Source organism: Megalopta genalis, chromosome 5 (genome assembly GCF_051020955.1).
Source record: "Megalopta genalis isolate 19385.01 chromosome 5, iyMegGena1_principal, whole genome shotgun sequence".
Classification (NCBI taxonomy): domain Eukaryota; kingdom Metazoa; phylum Arthropoda; class Insecta; order Hymenoptera; family Halictidae; genus Megalopta; species Megalopta genalis.
Window position 1 is genome coordinate 27927121 of NC_135017.1, and position 20848 is coordinate 27947968.

The window sequence follows — 20848 nt, forward strand, 5'->3', positions numbered from 1 at the left end:
TATGTAATTTTATTAGAGAATACGTTTATACAAATTCTTATTCGAATGAAATTTTATTCGGATAAATTGTTATCTAGATCGATTTTTATTCGATGAGATATTTATTCAATAATGACGAATAGAACTTTATTCGTTAGCCTTTGTCACTTATCAATCATCCAAATCCAATTTTACTCGACTCCGCTTTCTGGCAACAAGAGAAACAATTCGTTAATTTGAAGGAAGGTTATTGTTTTCCATCTTTCACGAGCTTCGTTAGCGAGGGAAACGGGGGAAATAATTATCCAGTGTGTAACAATGAGCTGTCTGTCTGAAAATTTGTCATTGTTACTGCGAACTTATCTGTTCCGGAACCGGTGTCCAACAAACTGAGACGTTGCATTGTTCGGAACAGCCGCGACAAACCAATAGGTATTTCTCTCGCTGCGTTATAACAATGCATATGATAATTACAGTTGTTAAACGTGTCACGCGTGTGACACTTATTATAATTGTTCCATGTTCTATTCTACATTCGAATAAAATGATCCACTTTAACATGTCGTCTGTCAGAAGAACAAACAATTTAAACAAGTTGAATTTAAATACAGTTTAATTGTCTTGATAAAAGAGTTTAATAAATTGAAAATAAGATACGATTATACTTCGTTTTTGATTATTTTACAATTGTGGTATACTGTAAATCTTTTGTAATTCGTAAACTCGCCGCTAAGTATCCAAATTGCAATTCTCTGCAGTATCGTTTAAACTCAATGAAATATAATTAATTATTTATTTTAACGAAACATTAACAGAAGGAAAGAGCACCTACACATCTTCAGATTTTGCAAATTAGAATCAGAAATTTTTGTTTTGCATGCAAATCCATGGATTGGTTGTTTTTCACATTTATTAATGTGATAAGTTTACGTTTATTAACGTGATACGTACACATTTAATATCACTAGACTTGCGGCTCTTTATGCAAAATCAAATTTTTCTGCATCATTTGTAGGAGATGTACATTTAATTCCTACTTCAACCATTTCAACAAGTTGAAAACAGTACATCAATGCTCTTCAACTGTTTTAAATTGCCCTCTGTTTTATATTGTCCTCACTTATCTTTGCCAAAAATGTATCGTGTACGTAACCATGCGCGATTCTTTGTGAAATCGTGATGCGATCTGAATTTTCGCATGGAGATGTGAGAGCTGTCGTTCACTTTTGTCTAACGGCGTCTATCGAATATTGCTACTGGCTCCAATTAACCATGCAAATGCCAGCACTTTCACAAGGCATTATTGGAATTGAAAGTTTCGATAAAAATACATCGAATATGTAGAATAACTTTACGTAACTCGCATAATTGCACTACGGGGAAATTTCATGGAAGAGAAAATTGCGAAACTTGGAATTCACTGTAAGTATAAATAGATATGTAGCTCCCAGCTGCTGTGCATAGGTCGATGTTTATGATTTACACTGCTGATTCATAAAAATTGGATCTTCATGGAAAATAAAAATTTCCTGTGCGAATTGCAGCAAATAGAAATCAAATGGAAAGTTCTTTCTTTCTTTCTTTCTTTCTTTAATTTCTTTACTAGACCGGATATAATATATTAACTGATTTCACCTACTTGGTTTCCTCATAAAACCGCAATACACTGATTAACGTTTTTACATTGTTCAGATAATTGACCTACAAGTATTTTAGTCAACTGAAATTGAGATTCAATAACGCTGGATGTTGATCGTTTTGAGTACACACTGATAAGTGTTAAATAGTTATGAATAGACCGCGGATTTTTATGCAAAATAAAAATTGTGTGCAGTCACTGCAAGATGCAGAAGCTTAAAAGACATTTATTTTTTTACTTAATCATTTCAGTGAGTTGAACGCAATGCAATCGTGTCTTTAAATCCTTTAAATGTTCTCACCGTTTCAAATTTGATCTACTCATTTTTCTCATAAATGCATAAAAATCCGCGGACTATAGTTGTGAAACTAAAGAAGTTACAGTAAGTAAGAGTAGATACGATTATTCCAGCCTTGCGTTTCGTTTTTATAGTTGTTGACAATCGGTAACTATAAAAACGAGCCGCAAGTCTCTGTACTTAGCATATGTTGACTGAATAATTTAACGAAAGAATACTGCCAACAACATCGTAAAAATAAATACAATTTTATGAAGAAATGTATTTAGAATATGAAAGCATATTTAATAATATCTATAAGATTATTTTAAATAAGTTTAATTTGTACGAACAATACAGTTTGTACCATTCAATAATTAATACACGTTAAAAAGATCGAAATTCGAGTTTGCTCATCACTTGTCGACTTCGATTCAGCAACTTTTCATTCGATATCCGAGCAGTAATATGTTGTACCATAAATGTTCACCAATTTGATAAAATGCTGTTAATTCTATCAAGCAGTTAACACGATACGCGATCTTGATAACCTTCACCTATAACGTAACATACCGACGACAGAATTATGTTTTATCGCAGACGTCGTTGCAACCGGTCCCCACCGCTTCTAAATCGCTCTGATGATTTGCAATAAAGCGCTAGTTCCTCTAGCGCTACGATGAACATGGATGTTATCGTGGTTTTCGTCTAATTTAGTTTCACGTGAACGTTTTTCCGAGCGTACGCGGTGCTCTGTGCAGCATCGTGCGAAAAATTACGATGATCGAACACTGCCAAATTCGGGACTTCTGTGGCTAATTCGCGAAATTCAATATCAAACTCTTAATTCTCACGCGTCGATACCGAAACTTTCTTTAAAATAAAATATTTTTCAGCTCGGTACTCCGTACAATAATTTCGCGACATCCAGGTTTGCATCTTTCAATAGCACGGAACTTTACAGTATCAAAATTCATTTCTAAAATACATAGTTTTTTTGCGGAAATCACACGATTAACGATGATTAAAAACATCGAGATTTGTGAACGATCAATGAGGTTAGAATGAAATGTCTGCGCCAATGTCTTTGCAACAATCATTGTGAAATTGTTTTGTGAACGTGATGTGTTCTGTGACATGAACCATATTGTTTAAATTTAATAATAACACAACTTGCGACTGATCCACGTTAAAACTGTTCAGAAGCAAATTTGTTCAATGGCATACCGTCGTAACAATTCAACGATACATGGGCATGGTAGAATCTTCGAAAGCGAAGGTATCAAAAACGCTTAATTCCGAACCGAATTGTATCTGAATATTCTAAATTCGAAATAGGCTCCGTGTATTTATGTTATGACAAAAATGTGTAGTCGAATCGCAAAATAGCAGAACATCAGAATAATTTAAGGATATTATATTACATCGTTATAAATTTATTAAAATTATTAAGACAAGAAATAACTTTCGGTCCAACTTTTATTTCTTATAATTATAGAAATTTTTATAGAAATTCTTAAATCCACAGTCTGTTCATATTTATTTTTCTACTTTTACGACAAGAATGAATGTTTTATAAGGAATATTTTCACTGGTGAACGTGCGTTTGTAATAAACATGGACAGATAAAATTTCAAACAATGAAAATATGAAAAGAATTTAAGGAGATCTGTGTATTATTTTCAACTCGATGCAGTTATTATATAGTAAAAGAAAGAAATTTCTATTTAACTCGTTTATTATATATTCTATATATATATATATATATATATATATATATAGAGAGAGAGAGAGAGAGAGAGAGAGAGAATAATAATAATAATAATAATAATAATAATAATAATAATAATAATAATAATAATAATAATATATAATAATAATAATAATATATAATAATAATAATAATAATGTTAATAATATTATATAATAATAATAATAATATTATTATTATATATTCTATATAACTCATTTTTATTGTGCGTCAAGATGCGCAGTCTAGTGATCGTTTCCAGTGAACAAATACACAAATCTAAAAAATCACTGAAGTAAGAAAAATAGTACAGTTCGTGTACAGGTGGCACTACCGAAAAAGTTTATTTAGCAAAACAGTATCGTTATGCGCTACTTGGGATACGATTGTTCGCCCGTGAAAGAGAATTACCGTTTTAACAGTACAATTAAAGACCAGACGAAATCGCAATTAGATCGATTTTCTCGGTGAATTCGATACTTTTCTACGCCGCAAGAATGCCCCGAAAGAAATGTCAAGTGTGTCGAAGGCAAGTTAATTATGCTCGAAGAGAATAGAGTCTTTATCGGTTGAAGGTGAGCGCAGGTGGACCGTTAACTATATAGTCAGCCTAGCTCGACCACGATAGAACGACCTTCATTATGGTCTTGACTATAAAAGTTCCTCTTATCGTACGCTTTCTACATAACACATTACAGAAAAAGAACGAACGTCTGATGCTTTCTATTTCTCAGTTATCCTAATTATTATGTAAAGATTTCGCGTTGATTTATTGCACGAGCAATTAGGTAAATGAATAAAAGCTAGGAAATGTAACGGCTACTCGAAAATATTAGGTTGTACATGTAATTTCGTTCTTCTCGAACTGTTCCTTAATTGATATCGTTCGAATAAAGTAGTGCATCGGATGAATTTAATTGGACTGAAGTAATTAGTTAAGTAAATTGAACTCGAAGTAATTCATTTGAATTTAAAAAGTAATTCATTTGAGTGTAAAAAGTAATTCATTTGAATTTAAAAAGTAATTCATTTGAGTGTAAAAAGTAATTCATTTGAATTTAAAAAGTAATTCATTTGAGTGTAAAAAGTAATTCATTTGAATTTAAAAAGTAATTCATTTGAGTGTAAAAAGTAATTCATTTGAATTTAAAAAGTAATTTATTTGAGTGTAAAAAGTAATTCATTTGAATTTAAAAAGTAATTCATTTGAGTGTAAAAAGTAATTCATTTGAATGTAAAAAGTAATTCATTTGAATTTAAAAAGTAATTTATTTGAATTTAAAAAGTAATTAATTTGAATTAAAAAATTAATTTAACACTGGAACTACCGGGCCTTAAAGGACAAGATTTGTTTTACTCAAACTATACTTCTACTAAAATACATGTTTCAGTAAAGAAATTTATGAACAAATTTCGCACAAAAACGTTTCTATTATTTCAGTAATTGTGAAAGAAAGGATCGCAAGCTAGAGTCATTTTGATTGTTCTAGTGTTAATTCTCCAATACATCGTTGAATAAAATTGACACTTTTTAAAAAATCAATTGAAAAATGACATTACATTCACAGCGACCTAATAATATTAATCTACATTGATTACCTTACGGATTATAAGTGGTCAATCAAAATACCATAAACTAAAATAAAATACAATAAAATTAGCAATTTACATGCCAGATTTAAAAAAGAAAAATTATAAAATTATATCATTGTATTATAATTTAACAACGATAATAATTGACTATAATTTAGCCCCGACAACCTAATATAACATAGAAGAGATATCAATTTTAATGCAGAAACATAAACACATATGCTATTTCTTATATGTACATTATCTAATTTAGAATAGAATTTGTTGATTGAAATTAATACTTACTTACCAGAAGTCAATTAGACTTCTTAATGTCTGAATTGTATCTAAAAGGAGCTCGATAATCTTTTCTTAAAAATAATATCAGAAGCAGTTATTACGTTATTTAAATCAAATAGTTTGTTGGATTATGGATGAAACTATGGTCAGTTTTAAACTATTTCCTTTATAAAATTTTGAATTGTTGCTCGTCGAGTTAGAATCTTTTTGTTCACGAACTACGTATATAGTTTCATTAAGAGAAAAAAATGCAAACGAGTGGATTTTCTTTGTACTATTATTTGATATAAATACAGTGGATAATTATACCCAATGTGGATGGTCCATAGTCAAACTTTTACATTTTTAGTGATATTAAAAATCTTAAACAAAATCTTAACAAAACACTTCAAACTAACGAAACACATTATATACTTCTATATTAGAAATAATAGAAAATAGAAATATACAAACACGATGATTTGTTAAATTTTCATTTACATATGAGTCAGAATGTAAAAGTTAGTTCGAGTATATAATTATGGACAACACTGTATGTATATAGCATTAATTTTCTTAAAAATATCTGTAGAAATGAAGAATGTTACATGCGATGCTTCGCAACGATGACATTCGCGGATTCCACTATTTTCTGCAATATAATTGTCACTAATGAAACTGTGGCGACGCGAGTCTCAGAATAGTGTCGGGGTAAATTGTTACTTCGCGAGCGCACAATAAAGGTTTATTAGGCATACTAATGCGCTGTATGCTTTCTCCGTTAATAGCTACGTCTCGGAATGAACGAGCGGAATCAACAGACGACGTGATATCCATTTGAACTATAAATGAAGTTGTATCAGTCGTCTGGTGATTATTATGTTGTCGCGTTTTAATGTGGACTGGAAAGCGGTAATTTATAGCCAGAACACAATTTTTAAACTATCATACTTGCACGAAATTCTCTGTCTCTCTCAAATATGGGCCCTTTAAAATCTCGGAATTCAAAATGTTAGATCTTTCGGATAACTTTTCCCAGCAGATACAGCGTGTTTTAACTGGAAACCTATGAAATTGAAATTGCGATAAAGTAGTTTAACAAAATGTAAATTTGTGCTATATTTTCATACGTGTGAGCAGCTGTATTTTCAGTTATTTAATGGTGATATAAGCAAGTTTCAATTAATGCACAGTAGGCTAGTAACTCGTTTATCTCGTCCAAAATTACTTTAACGTTGTTTCAAGGTTTAAGATTATAGCATAGTAGGTCGTTGAATTCGTGTCATCACTAGCTAGAATATTATTTAGTCAAAAATATATATTAACATTTGTAGACTCGAGGTGACCAGCATATTTTTATGAAAAAATGTCTTTTTACAAATTTTTATATTCTAATTTGTAGAAAAGTAAATACTGGCCAACTTTTGATGAAAACATTTTTTTATCAGACCATCGGAGATGTCTGAAAAATAGTGGTTTGTTTTGAAATTGGATACGAGCGTTTAATAACGAGCACGCTTACCGCTTGACTGCTTGCCCAGGTGTCCAAATACTGTTTGCATATACAGTGTGTACCAGGAACTCTGTCCATTTAAATACTTGGTTATTGAATACAATGGAAGAAAATGCTACTTAAAGAAGTTATAGAGTTATGTTCGAATTGTTATCCATTTTACGCTATTTTTACATGGATTAAAAAATGATTCAAACTAGATTCAATACTTCAAGTGCATCAGCTAATATTATATATACAAAACATCGTCATTGAAACCTGTTTTCTCATATTCTATGACTGGTGTGCAAAACGTTTAATTATACTTTGAATTTTATGATTTTATTTATAGCCACGAAAACGCTTTTTAATATTTTAAACTCAAGGCATTGAATTTTGACCCCGGTACGCTGCTTGGCCAGATCACTGTGCGATGCGCGAAGAATATAAAGTTAAATACAATGTAAATTTTATGGAGAGTTTTAAAAAATGCTTAAAACTGCTAGCTTTCAGATTTATTTTTGGTGAAAGCTCGGAACTTCAACATGTACGCATGCAAATTTTAGCTGAAGTTTCCTATTCTAAGACGTGTTCTGTGACCGGCCCAATGCGGCCCAATTTTTCGCAGATTTCCCATGAGCTGGTAACAAAATGTTTCCAACAAAAGTTTATCCATATTCATTTACCTACAAATTTTAATATATAAAATTTCAGAAACAAACTTCTTGTTATAAATAATTGAAGTCATTTCGATTTTTTAAATATTAATATACATTACTGACTTTATAATATTATAGCTGGCACCGAGACGAATTCAATGACCTATTGCACTCTTCAGCTATTTTAACTGAAAATATAAAATCATTTTTCTAACTTATAGTATTTCTATTTTACATGACAAAATGCATTTTATGCATATGAAATTGATACTTGGGACTCGCACAACAGTTACACTCTTAACAATTTTTTAAATCTAAACTTTGTTAATATCAAAATTATTTTAAAAGGTGATGTAACAAATTTTAGTGCTGCCTCAGAGTCACCATTCGAGTGCAAAGGACTAAACCATGCAATAAATATAAATAATTTTGGACACGACGATCGGGTTTCCAGTTTGGGGTTTCATTGTTTTAAAACATATACATATTTAATAGTTGCTAGATAAATCTTTCTTAACAATAATTATTTTCGAAATTGTTTCTCCGATCGAGGAAAACCGTGACGCCTATTTCGCTCTTGAAATCTTGTTCCGCAACTATCCGTAATCTCGTTACGTCCAGGCATATCTCTGCTACTATAAAAATGATGCGTGCTCCAGGTATCGTATCTGTGCCTCTTTCGAATTAAGATTACGCAAATTAGGCGTGGGCATTAAATACCAGAGCAGATCACAGAATGCAAAATGAACAAATCGTACGAGTAAGCATTTTTCATGTTCAGATTTTGCATCCTTCGTTCACGGAAAACTAGTTACGTTAATATTCAAACTCGCGTTGCCAGTTCCTTATTTTCCAGCACGAGGAACAGGAAATACGGTCATGAGATACGCATGATCCACATAGTGTGCCTCAATTTAAACTCGCCAATGAACTGTGTCACTGCAATTTGAAAATATACAGAGTGATCCGCCTAAACATTGCCACCGATACAGGGTGGGGGTCACCGCATATTACCACTTTAATTTACATGATTATTATTACTCGTAGAGAAAAATGTTTCGGAGGAAATTTGAATGGTATCGAGCAGGGTATATTATGACGTTATTCATTTTTTCGTGAGTGGACGCGTAAAGGTTACGTAAATATCAACTTTGTTTTTTTTTTAATGAAATAATGTATTTTGTAATACATCAATAAATTCAACTCGATATTAGTATAGCATTGTACATTGCTGCATGTTGCATTCGTCTCCTAAATCTTGGGACTCCGACAGACAATAATATCACGTTTTGTTTTCGTGTTTGGAGTCAAATGTCTGATTGTATTTTAACGTCAGCCACACGATGCAATTAAAAGAGCAATTAATGCAATTAAAAGCTGTATGTAAATCAACATCGATGAGCTTGAAAAATTCGAAAATTATTGCGACTAGTTCTGGCATCGTATTCGTCTCTTGATGTCAGTCAAATTCCATGTAAAACATTGTTTGGTACCATCACTTAAATATCATGATCACTCAGCAGGAGATATTTAGTTTATTCAAAATTAAATGCACATAGTTTTGTTTACAGTCAAACTTCCTGTATTATAAAACTGCTTTTTATTTAAAAAAGACATTTATAAATATCTGCTATGATTTTGTAAGTTTACTAGATTTTAATTTTGGTAAATCCATAATTATTAACACGTTGAGGGCGGCGTCAGCCCTCTGGGGCTGACAGTGGACTTTCCGTTTGGACGGCGTCAGTTCCCAGGGACTGATAGCGAATTTATCGTTTAGATGGCATCGGCCCATGGGACCGGCAGTATCAAGGTTAAAAAATAATGTCGGCCTGCCGCCTGAACGAAAAAGCCAGCAAAATCGGCTCCGCGCTTAACCTGTTAATAAATGATTTCAACAATTTTACAGAACCTATACAGTATACTAAATATAATAAAAAAATTAAGTTACGCGAGTGTGGTAGACAAATATTATTAATATCAGAAAACTGCAATTAATATCATAATATATGTATATAATATCATAATATATTAAATAAAATTGTGCTTCTTAATAACTAAAACGAAACAGCATGATCAATTTACTGAGACAATGTAGACTTTTGTAAGACCGATTGAAGTAATTGTGTCACTCATGTACATCTCTGTTTCAATCTTCATTGCTGAAGGAATAAAAACGTTGACAGATTCCCTGCCTCACAGATTTTACGAGAGTTAGATTTGAAATGAAGACTGCAATGTATATGGAGACTGATTTGGTTCTATGTATATGTAGACAGATGGAAACTAACATCTTAGTGTCAGTATCAAATGCAAATTGGAAAGTCTTAATTAGTTCTTCCACCGAGTACAGCTGCGATAAACTTTGATAGGAGATTGTAATTTCTGACCGTTAGTGAAGATAACATTCGTTTATTTTCCAACGTGTTACTTAGGACTCTTTACGCTCTTTATCTGTTCCTTAATTAATTTTTCGTTCATAATTATTTCTACATAGAAATGAACAGAATTCTTTCAATAATTTTATTGTACTAATACGGAGTATATATATATATTAACCCCTTGCTGTACTTTAACGAGTCTAACCTGTTATTCCAAAATAATTAACGAACTATGGAAAATAATTTATGCTTTATTCACTTTGTTATTTTATTTACAAATATTTATGTATAAGAATTAATGCTTCTCTTGTAAAATAGCTGCAGCTTTATGCACTTCGCGTAATCATTGTTTAGTCAGGGACTGCAATAATCTACGGCTATCCATTTCTGATTTTAGATAAAATTGAAATGTGCATTTAGTAAACTTTGTGATCAATATGAAACTAAAGTATGCAATTATTATCTGATTGAATCAGGAGGATAGTGCGATGAGGAACATCGGGAGACGAGAAAATTCCTCGCAATTTGGATCAATTTGAATCAGTCAATTTTACCCATTAACTGGAGTGCAATTCATTGTTCAGATAATCAACTGGGAGGATTTTCTGTCTCACGTTGTAATTCATTTGAAAATACTTAATGTTTAAACAATTGCGTTATTTGCTTAAATTGTACGACTAATGCATAATGTAAAAAAATCGAATATTTTATATTTAAAAACAGAAAATAGATCAATAATATTCACCGTAAAAAAAATGTACCAAAATACTTTGTGATATACAATTTAAGACTTCAAAGCCTAAATATTGCAAATAAATTAAAGCATTTTCATATTTGCGATTATCTTGCAATGGAATAATGAAAATCAGTACACGGAACATTTCGTTGGGGTCATAAGAGACCCCAGGGTACCATTTCGGGATTAAACGAACATAAACTGTGCGATATATCAAGCTAAAAGCGAAAAAATCGTAAATCCCTCACTGTTAAGGTGTTTAACAGCTTTAGTTATAATAGTTTTATTTATTTTTATTAGGTTTGTTTAAGTTTTATTTGTTTTTGTAACAGAGACATTACTCAGCGAGAACGAAACGGGTGGAATTTAGCACAGAAGCCGTGTATTCTAAACAAGTAAGTCAAATATAATTATCTTAATTAATAGTTCGACGCCTGGTACCTGTGATAGAAGTACTTTCATCTGTCGCCGGCATTTGCCTTTTAGCTATAAACATGATACCACTGTGGTGCCACCGGCACTTAGCCGCTACCTCGTTGAAGACTCAAGTGTTAATAAAACGCTGTTTATAATACACAATATTAAACTGGATAACTCACGAGAATTATAACACCTGAATATCTTTACTTGCATTAAAAATATAATTTCTCTTACTACTCAATTTGCGAATAAATAATTCATATTGTATTTCAATATTGCCTGATATAGCAAACAGTGTGTGTACTCTCACATTGTTGATAATTATTTCCATGTGCATTGAACCTCTAAAATGTAACAGTGTCGGGTAAATTAACCGTGTAGGGATTGCAGCTGTGAACAAAAAAGTTAATACTTAAAATGATTAAGTTCTGCTACTGCTTCCCTAGATTGAATCTAGATTTATTATTAATCTAGATTTAGATTGAATCTAGATTTATTACTAATCTAGATTTAGATTGAATCTAGATTTATTATTAATCTAGATTTAGATTGAATCTAGATTTATTAACTAGATAAAAACTCGTCATAATATCTATGAAAAAACGTGGATCTATAATCTTAAAAATGACGTCAATTTAAGAAAATAAAGAAAATTTTTAATAGTTCTTTTCAACAAAATAAAATTGTACATCAAAGGAAATAAGGATTCTTACGTAGATCCAAAAGCTATTTCAATGAGGGTTCAATGTTAGGTTCGGTTCCGGTTCATTGTAATAACGTTGAACTTCACTGAACAGGACAAAATAACAATGATTATGACCGCACCTGCCTCGGGAAATCATCCACCACTGTCGATCGACATCCGTGAAACTGTCTCGTATGTGTGCGCGTACATTGGTTAGGATTCCCGCGTTCAATTGGACCATTAACACTGTTTCCAAATTCACATAATTTAAGTACGGATCACCGACAAAAAATAATTACCAATTAATTGTCAAAAGATCTTAGCATTTTAAAAGATTCGAATTCGAACAATTAACTGCTCAATATATCCAAACTTTAGGTCCTGCCAATCGCAATACGAGATATTCGATAATGACAATAATATTTACGCAAACGATTTACGTTTCGATAATCGATCTAGTAGATATTCCAGAGTAACCAGAGCGATATTCACGTGTTTTGAAGTTCGGTGAATTAAGATCCTTAGTTGAAGTGTGATATAGTTATTTTTATCTTGATAATGAAAAAACAACAGGAGAAGAGACGTTATACCGTACAGTCGTAAGTGACGAAGTTTCTTTAACAAAACCAATAAGCGCCTTAACCTATTTCCTAACGTGCAGCAGAACTGAAAAATGCGAACTGACAGCGTCTACAGTGGTCTTCTAATCGAACACTTCACTCGACGCATCTCGGATAGTCTTACAATTTCTGTTTACTTCTGTTTTAAATTAACACCATCGCATTTCGATTTCACGTGTAGAACTTAAATTAACATTCGCACGCGCGTTCACCGTGCTATCCACTATAATGCCTTTTACTTGTAGTCTTTGTTTCACGAAGTACAAGTTATACGTACAAACGTCAAATTCGCAGTGGTTTTCAAATATCATATCTCCAAGAAACAAAACATGGTACACTCGCAGGGATTATATTTACGTTATAAGCTTCACGAAAAGTTTACGTGTACACGCAAAGTTAACCTATCTTCGAAAAAAACAAAATAATCGATCATATTGGATAACTTAAATCTAATCGTTGATAATGAATGAGACTCGTTGCGAAAGTATCGAAATTCGGTGAAGTTGTCAATGAAAGGACATATTTGATTCCGTATGATTCTTTACTTGATGAGCTTCATTCTAATGTCGATCACCGTATATTATTTGAAGAAAATTATGCCACATCCTGATTATTATTGTAAGGGTATAATTTTGTTTCGATAATTACGAAAGTAACGATGAATTAACGAAAAATTTCAAATTCGAAATTATTTATTTTAAATGGAACTGTATGATTTTGTACGATACCACAACGTTCGTTGAAACTAATTTCAAGGTATTATTCGAGGCAGTTTATTATCGTTGTGCGCGAGCAGCTGTAGGCACGGTATAAAAATGCATAAGGGGAGATAAGAAATTTATGACATGATTTACAACATTCTATGTAATTTCATATGGCACCCTGTTGGATTCGGCTAATCAAATTGAATATTTTCGTTACTTGCAATAATGTAGGTTTCCATTAAGGCACTTATAAATCAAACAGCCTATTTTTACACTTTCCCTATTTTCTCAAAAAAATGTAACTTGCGAATTTGAATATAATACGTGTACACATAAATTGTATAAATCTGTTCTGTGATTTTCTAAATAAATAAAACAAGAAATACAACGCTTTTTCTTCCAGTGATTCCTACCGAAGTGCTCTTCAAGCTTTCATAGACCGTAGAAAATGCTCAGACGGATGCTCAGAGCTGGGGAAGGAAGCGCCAAGCAGTCCCGACAAAACAAGGGCCGATTTTCTTGCCAAAAAGAATAACAACAAATACGACAATGAACGCAGACTCCAAGAAAGCAAATGTATCTCACGTAGCGTACCCTCTGTGCCTGCCTCGGAGATTTTCGAAGTCGGTTGGGTAGCGGGCACGGAAGACCGATATCTCGAACTAATCTTTGCCGAGTGGCAAAACACAAGAGTTTCTCTCAAGAGACATATCCATCCCGAATGCAAAGGCGCGGTGAAAGCTGATTTAGATGTACTCCTGTAAGTATCAATTAGCGTCGTTATCACATTCCTGTTAAAACTACGTACCATCTTGAATCAATATTAACCCCGGTAAAGCCAAGATTTCTCATATTGTACCATCTGTAAATAGATTGCAGATCGATGTTAAATTTAAACGGCAAATTTCACCCCCATTTTCTGAGATTCAATTACTTCAATGCTCTATGTATTTAATCCTTGAACAATCCAATTTAATGCCAAGTACGTACTGTTATCATTTATCATTATAATAATATATAATATAATCTAATATTATAATATAATTAATAATAATATAATATAATATATTATAATAATATAAATAAGTCTATTTATAATAATATATATATAAAATTTATCATAATAATAATAATAATATCATTTATCATTATAATATCACTATAATAAGCTACCAAAATGGGTTCCCACATTGTGCGAGCATTAAAAGGGACTAATTCTTCAGATAAGACAATAAATAGCTTCCTATTCAAACATGAAGGAATTTAGGGAAAAATGGATTGTGAAAAGGTAATTTTTTTTCGTGTATTTGTGTGATTCAGAGAAATTCCACATCCGAACGTATTACTCTTGATGGGCATGACGCATACGGATGACCACGGTTTAGTTTCCATTTTCGAACCCGTCGATTGCACCCTTTACCATTACATACACGAGCAGGGTGAACGGATATCGATACAGAGCATAGCGAAATGCGTAGGAAGACTCTCCGATGCTTTAAGACATTCCCATGTTCTCGGGTACGTGCACAGTGCCATCAGTTCGCATTGCGTCTATCTGGCTTCCAGCGGCATAGTGAAACTCGGGGGATGGGAGCTGGCTATGCAGGTCGATAATGTGAGTAGATTAATTTCATTATTTTATCTTTTATCACTGTATCGTACAATATTCGTCTAAGAGGATTGTTAGAACAGGCACAAAAACGAACCTTTAACCCGGTAGATTAGCTATACCAAATTTGCTTACGGTCTACGAACTGCAAGAGGGTTGAGAAAGCAATTCGCTCTGCATTGGTGAGGTGCGGAAATGTAACAAAGCGGTGAAGTATGGTTACACAGCCTCATCCAAATAATACAGTGTGATCATATATTGCTTCACATTGATAAAACGTTGTAGTAACACGTTGACTGCCACACGAGTGACCATAAAGGACACGAAATCAGAGCAACTTGTACAACGCGTTGATATTCTTTGATCAAACGAAGCTTTGCATTGTTACGTATTCGAGCAGACTGAATGTTATTAATGGAAAATGTGAAAGTTGTAAAAGTTAACAAGTTAAATGAAGATGTCTTCATTTTTCAATAATTATAATAAATTGAAAATAATGTAAAAACATCTTTAAATTCTCCTGATGTTTTAATAGTTTTGTTTCTGATCTATACTTTTTTGTCAGAAATGTATAAAATCCACAGTCTATCCATTAGTGGAAGCATGCAGGATATTCACTTTAGTTAGCTTTAACTTTCCAGTTTTGGTCTCCTTAACTAAAGTTTTTTGGATAATTCCTTCGGGTTGCAATGTGCCAGTCAACGTGTTAATAATTTAAGAATAGAAAAGACAAGATCAATTACAGCAAACTGCTTTTTTAAGCTTCTTACTCCTCATTGATTCTAACAAAAAGCTTACTGGATAGTTTATAATAAAAATTCATTTCCAAGTTTGGGAAAAATTGTGTCAGCCACATACGATTGCCATAGTCGGGCCATCAATTTTCGCAGATTTATTTCGTTACTATTTCAAAGTCACGCCACTGTTAATGAGAAGAATCCTGAGACAAAACTTGAAAGAAATACGATTCAAAATTCAGTTACGATATTCGACAATTTCGCGTTCGATCGGATACTCTAATTATTTGGAATAGTACTGAAGAGCGGTTCACACAAATCGTGCGGGTGCAACGTCATATCCGTCGTTTCATCGGCGCACCCAACGGTACTTCGCAGCAGGAAATTGTCGACGTTGTTTCTCACAAAATGTTCATTTTTGAATAAATTCACTGTACCGTGGCAGTCTTAATTGTATCGACCGACAGAACCATTGAAATTCACGTGGATGATAGACAATGGACTGCCATATCTGCCGTGGCCATTATTTTTGGACGACTGACTCATTTCGAACATATTTTTTCACGGGTTTAATTATAATTATTTTGATTACGTAATAATCGCACCGTGGATTACACAATCATATTTTGGTGATATTATATATATATATATATAGCCCACATTTCACGTACAGTCAATCGGAAAAATCTACGGACCCATAGTAAAATTAAAATATTTGGCGTTTGTTTATTTATTAATTTAAATTAAACAAATTCTGAAAGATTCTTATTAAAATATATAATATAATATTTATAAAATATGTTATCAGCAATGAATTTTACTTATTTTTATACGACTCTGTTAACTGTATAGCAGATATTCTGTTTTTATATTTTTGAAAAACATTATCGTCCTTGGAACAAAATTTCTTCGACTCTATTACGTATTAAATCGTTTAATTTTATTGGAATTTACAATCTCGTTCAACACATTACCAAAAAATTTTTAATTCATTTGTACTATACGCAACGACAAATGCTGCGAGATAATGTTTATGTCACGCTAAAGGAAGTGTAAAACAAACCAACAAAAGGGAAATTGAGTTCGATAGTATTTGCGTACATATGCATTTCTGCAAACAAATTCCCTGAAGTTTACATATACGTAGACAAATTATCCACGGTTCACACCACTTTCTTCAGGCATAATTAATATCATCAAATCAATGTAACATTGCAGTGCGCATAAAATGTACAATAATATGCTAATGTAGTCTACGTTGAATACAGTGAAAGTACATAAGATAATTAACCATGCACAATAGAGAAAGTTTCAGAATTTTAGGCAATACGATAAAGCGTGTGTAACTAGGAAATAGATTCGATGTAAAGATAATCGAGAACATCAGAGGTTTATTTGTTAATTTCGCCGCGTTTTTAGGTCTAATTAAAACGCTGTACTCTTTATGTTAGTGAAAACTATTATCGATGTTATAAACTTTATCAAATTATGATTGTACTGTGATTAGATGTGTTTGTTCAAGTAACGCCGCAATTTCACCTGTATTATTTTTACTTGACGAATTTTTCAATTGTGATTTCACTATAGCCGAAACCGAACAGGGAATACGAGGAGCGGTTAAGAAACGAAATTTTCCGTTGGCAAGCGCCAGAACTTTTCCACGATTATGAACCACGAAAAGAGAGCGATGTTTACGGGCTCGCTATGTTAATTTGGGAAATGAGTACAAGTAAGTGTCCGAATTGGCATTCCCATGTTCCTCATTTACTTCAATTTATTATTCGTATTACGAACTTCGTAGAATTTAAAATTTCAATTTTTTGTTATTTTTTCAATTTTAATGTTTCCCACGTATTGACTTCTTTCCCTTCTATGCCCGTACATTATGAGATAACATTTTGAAGAATTTTTTACTGCATTTCTATCGAAAGTGACAGTGTTCACCATCGGTTACTTCTTCTTCTATTATTTTACCAACATAACACGTTTTATTTCTGTAAAAGCCAACGTGTTAATAATAAATACATGATAATTAAGATTCACATCTTCGCGAAACTACAATATTTATTTAGTAGCATATTTTGATTCATTCATCTGGCTTTTGCAGTACATTATTTTGCAATTTAACATTAACAATAGACATTAATTAATAGCATTGTTTTGGGACGTGTAATACGTTAACGGTACAAATTTTATGTAGTGTTACAATCACTATCATTGCGAACATTGGAGAAAACGCTTCTATTTATCATACTATGATTGTCTGAAATGAACAGTATAGCGATTTCATAAATGTCTCTAGTATACATCGACGGGTATGCAAAACAGCTGAAATGTTTCGTACGAAGTTTAGAATGCAAGGCATGTATTTCACAGATTTCCTCAGGTGAACCTGAACTATTACGAGATTAACTATTACAACCACAAATTCCGCTGCAACCATGCCATAAAAATCAAACAGGTTTAGAATACTTAAGGAAATGAAATTACTGCTCAGATTTCGATGGAATCCACGTGGGACGTACTTTTCTATACACCCAAATTCATATTAAACAGTAATAAAACGTTATTGTCAATTACTTTGATACTTTTAAATAAATTCACATGCACGAGAATTGCGAATAGTCACGGGAAAACTGAGAATGCATGCAATTATCAAGGTTCATGCAACTAACGAGATAACCAATCAGCCGCAAAAGACTTTCCACTTCTTGGTACAGTCGCAATAAGGCTAAAATTCAGGACCAATTGAACTAATTGCATAATAACTTATTATATTAGTCCGTTCTGAACGTTACGAAAAAACTATTATCGTTATTATTGAAACTATTATCGTTCAGTTTCAGTATCACTTTATGCCTGATTAATATTGTTTAAAAAAATGTTGCTTCTATGTCCTCTGAAAAATCGATGCCAGTACTAAAATTTATTTTGTGATTGCAGTTATAACAAACTATTTTCTTATTGTTGGATTAATATTTCATTTCTAAACGAGATTAAGTAACGGATTGTTTTTATATCTCCCCTGTAAACTTTATGAAATGAAATTATATTGCATCGGATGAATGATTCAGTAGCGCTAAAAATGATTTTTCATTCGTTCTATAGTGCAAGTGCCATGGAAAGGATATAGCAGAGTGGACGTGAAACGACAGTATGCACAACGGAAAAAAGGAGTTACTATGTATTTGTTCGACTTTCCACCCTTGCTTCACAATTTGCTAGAGGCTGGACTGCAAGTCGATGTTAACAAGAGAACACTTGATATGAACCGAATGCGTAGATTCCTTCAAAGATTGGAGGTTTGTTCCTCTTTTAATCCCCTTCTAATCCCACCTTCTAAGTCAAACTTCAAACTAACTTGGGAATCCCTAATTAAATATATATATATTATATATTATTATTATTATTATTATTATTATTATTATTATTATATTATATAATTATATTTTATTAATTATTATATAATATATATATAATTATATTATATTACTATTATTATTATATTATATATATATTTAATTAGGAATTCCCAAGTTAGTTTGAAGTTATATATATATATAGAGAGAGAGAGAGAATTAGGGATTCCCAAGTTCATATATATATATGAACTTCGAATGAAACAAGAAGATGTATCAATGATGCACATGTAATTCAATATCTGACGGGAACATTCGTATAATTTTATGATTAACGCATTTTGTAAAACAATCTCTCTTTGCATGATCGATAAAAGGATCATCTACCTTATTTGTTTCGTAAAAAAGTTTGTACAGCATGATTATCAGTGAGACTATTATCGTATTTATACAATAAAACATGTCGATTTTATTGAAATGTATTTAGATGCAATATGAAGACGAGGAACCAATCTACGTCGACCAACACAAGAACAACAACAACGTCGACCCTGCAAAAACTTACAACTTGCCGAATTCGCCATCCATAGCAATGATGAAGAGCGACGGTCCGAAATTAACAAAAAGCGTTTCGGCGAAACAATTGTTCGTTCCGAACAGTTCTGAATCGTTAACGAAACATTACTCACTCACTAAAAAAATCACATCCAAGCCAATCGGAAACATAAAGACGGTAGCACACATCGAGCCAGTAAATGTATTCGCTGATGACGTTAAACATAGCAAGAAAGAGAGCGCCCAACAAAATATGAACGCGTTTTATAACATGCAGAACAAATTCAAGAAGAACGACTGCTCGCATTGCACGTCGGATATGGCAAGTACTGTACGAAGCGAGGAAACGCTTGATTTTCTGCAATCGTTTGACAGCACGTACAAGAAAGCCAAGGACAGCGCAGACTCTTGGGTCACCTCTATCGGCACGTTCCCATCGATTGACACCACCGACGATGAATCTTACAAAGATGCTATAACGAACTTGAAACAGCTGAAGAAAGACTTGGCGAGCAAGAGGGAACATTTCTTCTATGGAAGCGATTCCTCTCAGACTTCTTCGTGTCCGAGTACGTATGATGTGAACGTAATCATTAGGATAAAGTTCATCATTTTTATGCATTTATGGCAAAGATGGGTGAATGAAATTTCAAACAGTGAAAGGATTCAAAGAAACTGAGAATGTGAATGTATTAAGCTTAATTTATTACAATTACTTAAGAAAGAAAGTCGTACTTGACTTCTATGCCTTGCATTAGATGCAGACAAATTTCATTTTGCATAAAGATCCGCAATCTAATTGCATCAAAAGTTTTTATCTGCTTTCTAATAACCACTGAGTGATTCTTGTAGAACGTCACTTCCCAAGCATGCTAAATTTAAAAAGTTTAGAATCAAGAACTTTCAATGAAACTTTTGTTCATTGAAATTGATTAAAAAATACTTCATAGATCGGTGATTAGTATTCACAGGAATAGAAAAAAAAGCGAAAATCAAACGTCATCAACGTTTGAAAAAAAAATCAAACGTCAAAATCAAACGTGGCACTGCCTAGTCGAGATAAGCGAGCAGCAGACTTTGCGGCAGCAAGACACCGTATACAATTTGCCGTCAGATATTTTCTCGACCTGTACGAATTTAAAATCGCACGATACTCTTTCTCCATAAATACTTCTTCAGAAATGTTTGCAGAATCAGATACCGTAGTTAGTTTTCGTAATAGATAAACAATTTTTTGTAAATATGCAAAAATATTGCATAGGAAGTACATACTTTATAGTATTTTTTTAAACTTTGAACATCATTTAATACTATTTAGAAGCATAAAATATTATAAATATCGATACTATCATATTCAGGAACCATTCCACTACCTTTTAGGCCAATATGATCTTT

At 32.5% G+C, this 20848-nt stretch overlaps 1 protein-coding gene across 8 annotated transcripts in view; it reads left to right on the forward strand.

Annotated features, from left to right (window-relative positions):
- Window positions 1-20848, forward strand: part of LOC117222460 (uncharacterized) — a 35586-nt gene that overhangs the window by 10719 nt on the left and 4019 nt on the right. For 5 of the 8 annotated variants that reach the window (XM_033474164.2, XM_033474160.2, XM_033474161.2 and 2 more), the window contains 6 exons: window positions 11097-11159; window positions 13597-13953; window positions 14514-14808; window positions 17127-17268; window positions 18648-18841; window positions 19386-20022. In XM_033474164.2, the coding sequence (XP_033330055.2) occupies window positions 11097-11159; window positions 13597-13953; window positions 14514-14808; window positions 17127-17268; window positions 18648-18841; window positions 19386-20022 (1688 nt within the window). The remainder of the gene's footprint in view (window positions 1-11096; window positions 11160-13596; window positions 13954-14513; window positions 14809-17126; window positions 17269-18647; window positions 18842-19385; window positions 20023-20848) is intronic. The other 3 variants (XM_033474163.2, XM_033474168.2, XM_033474167.2) reach the window with 1 other exon arrangement.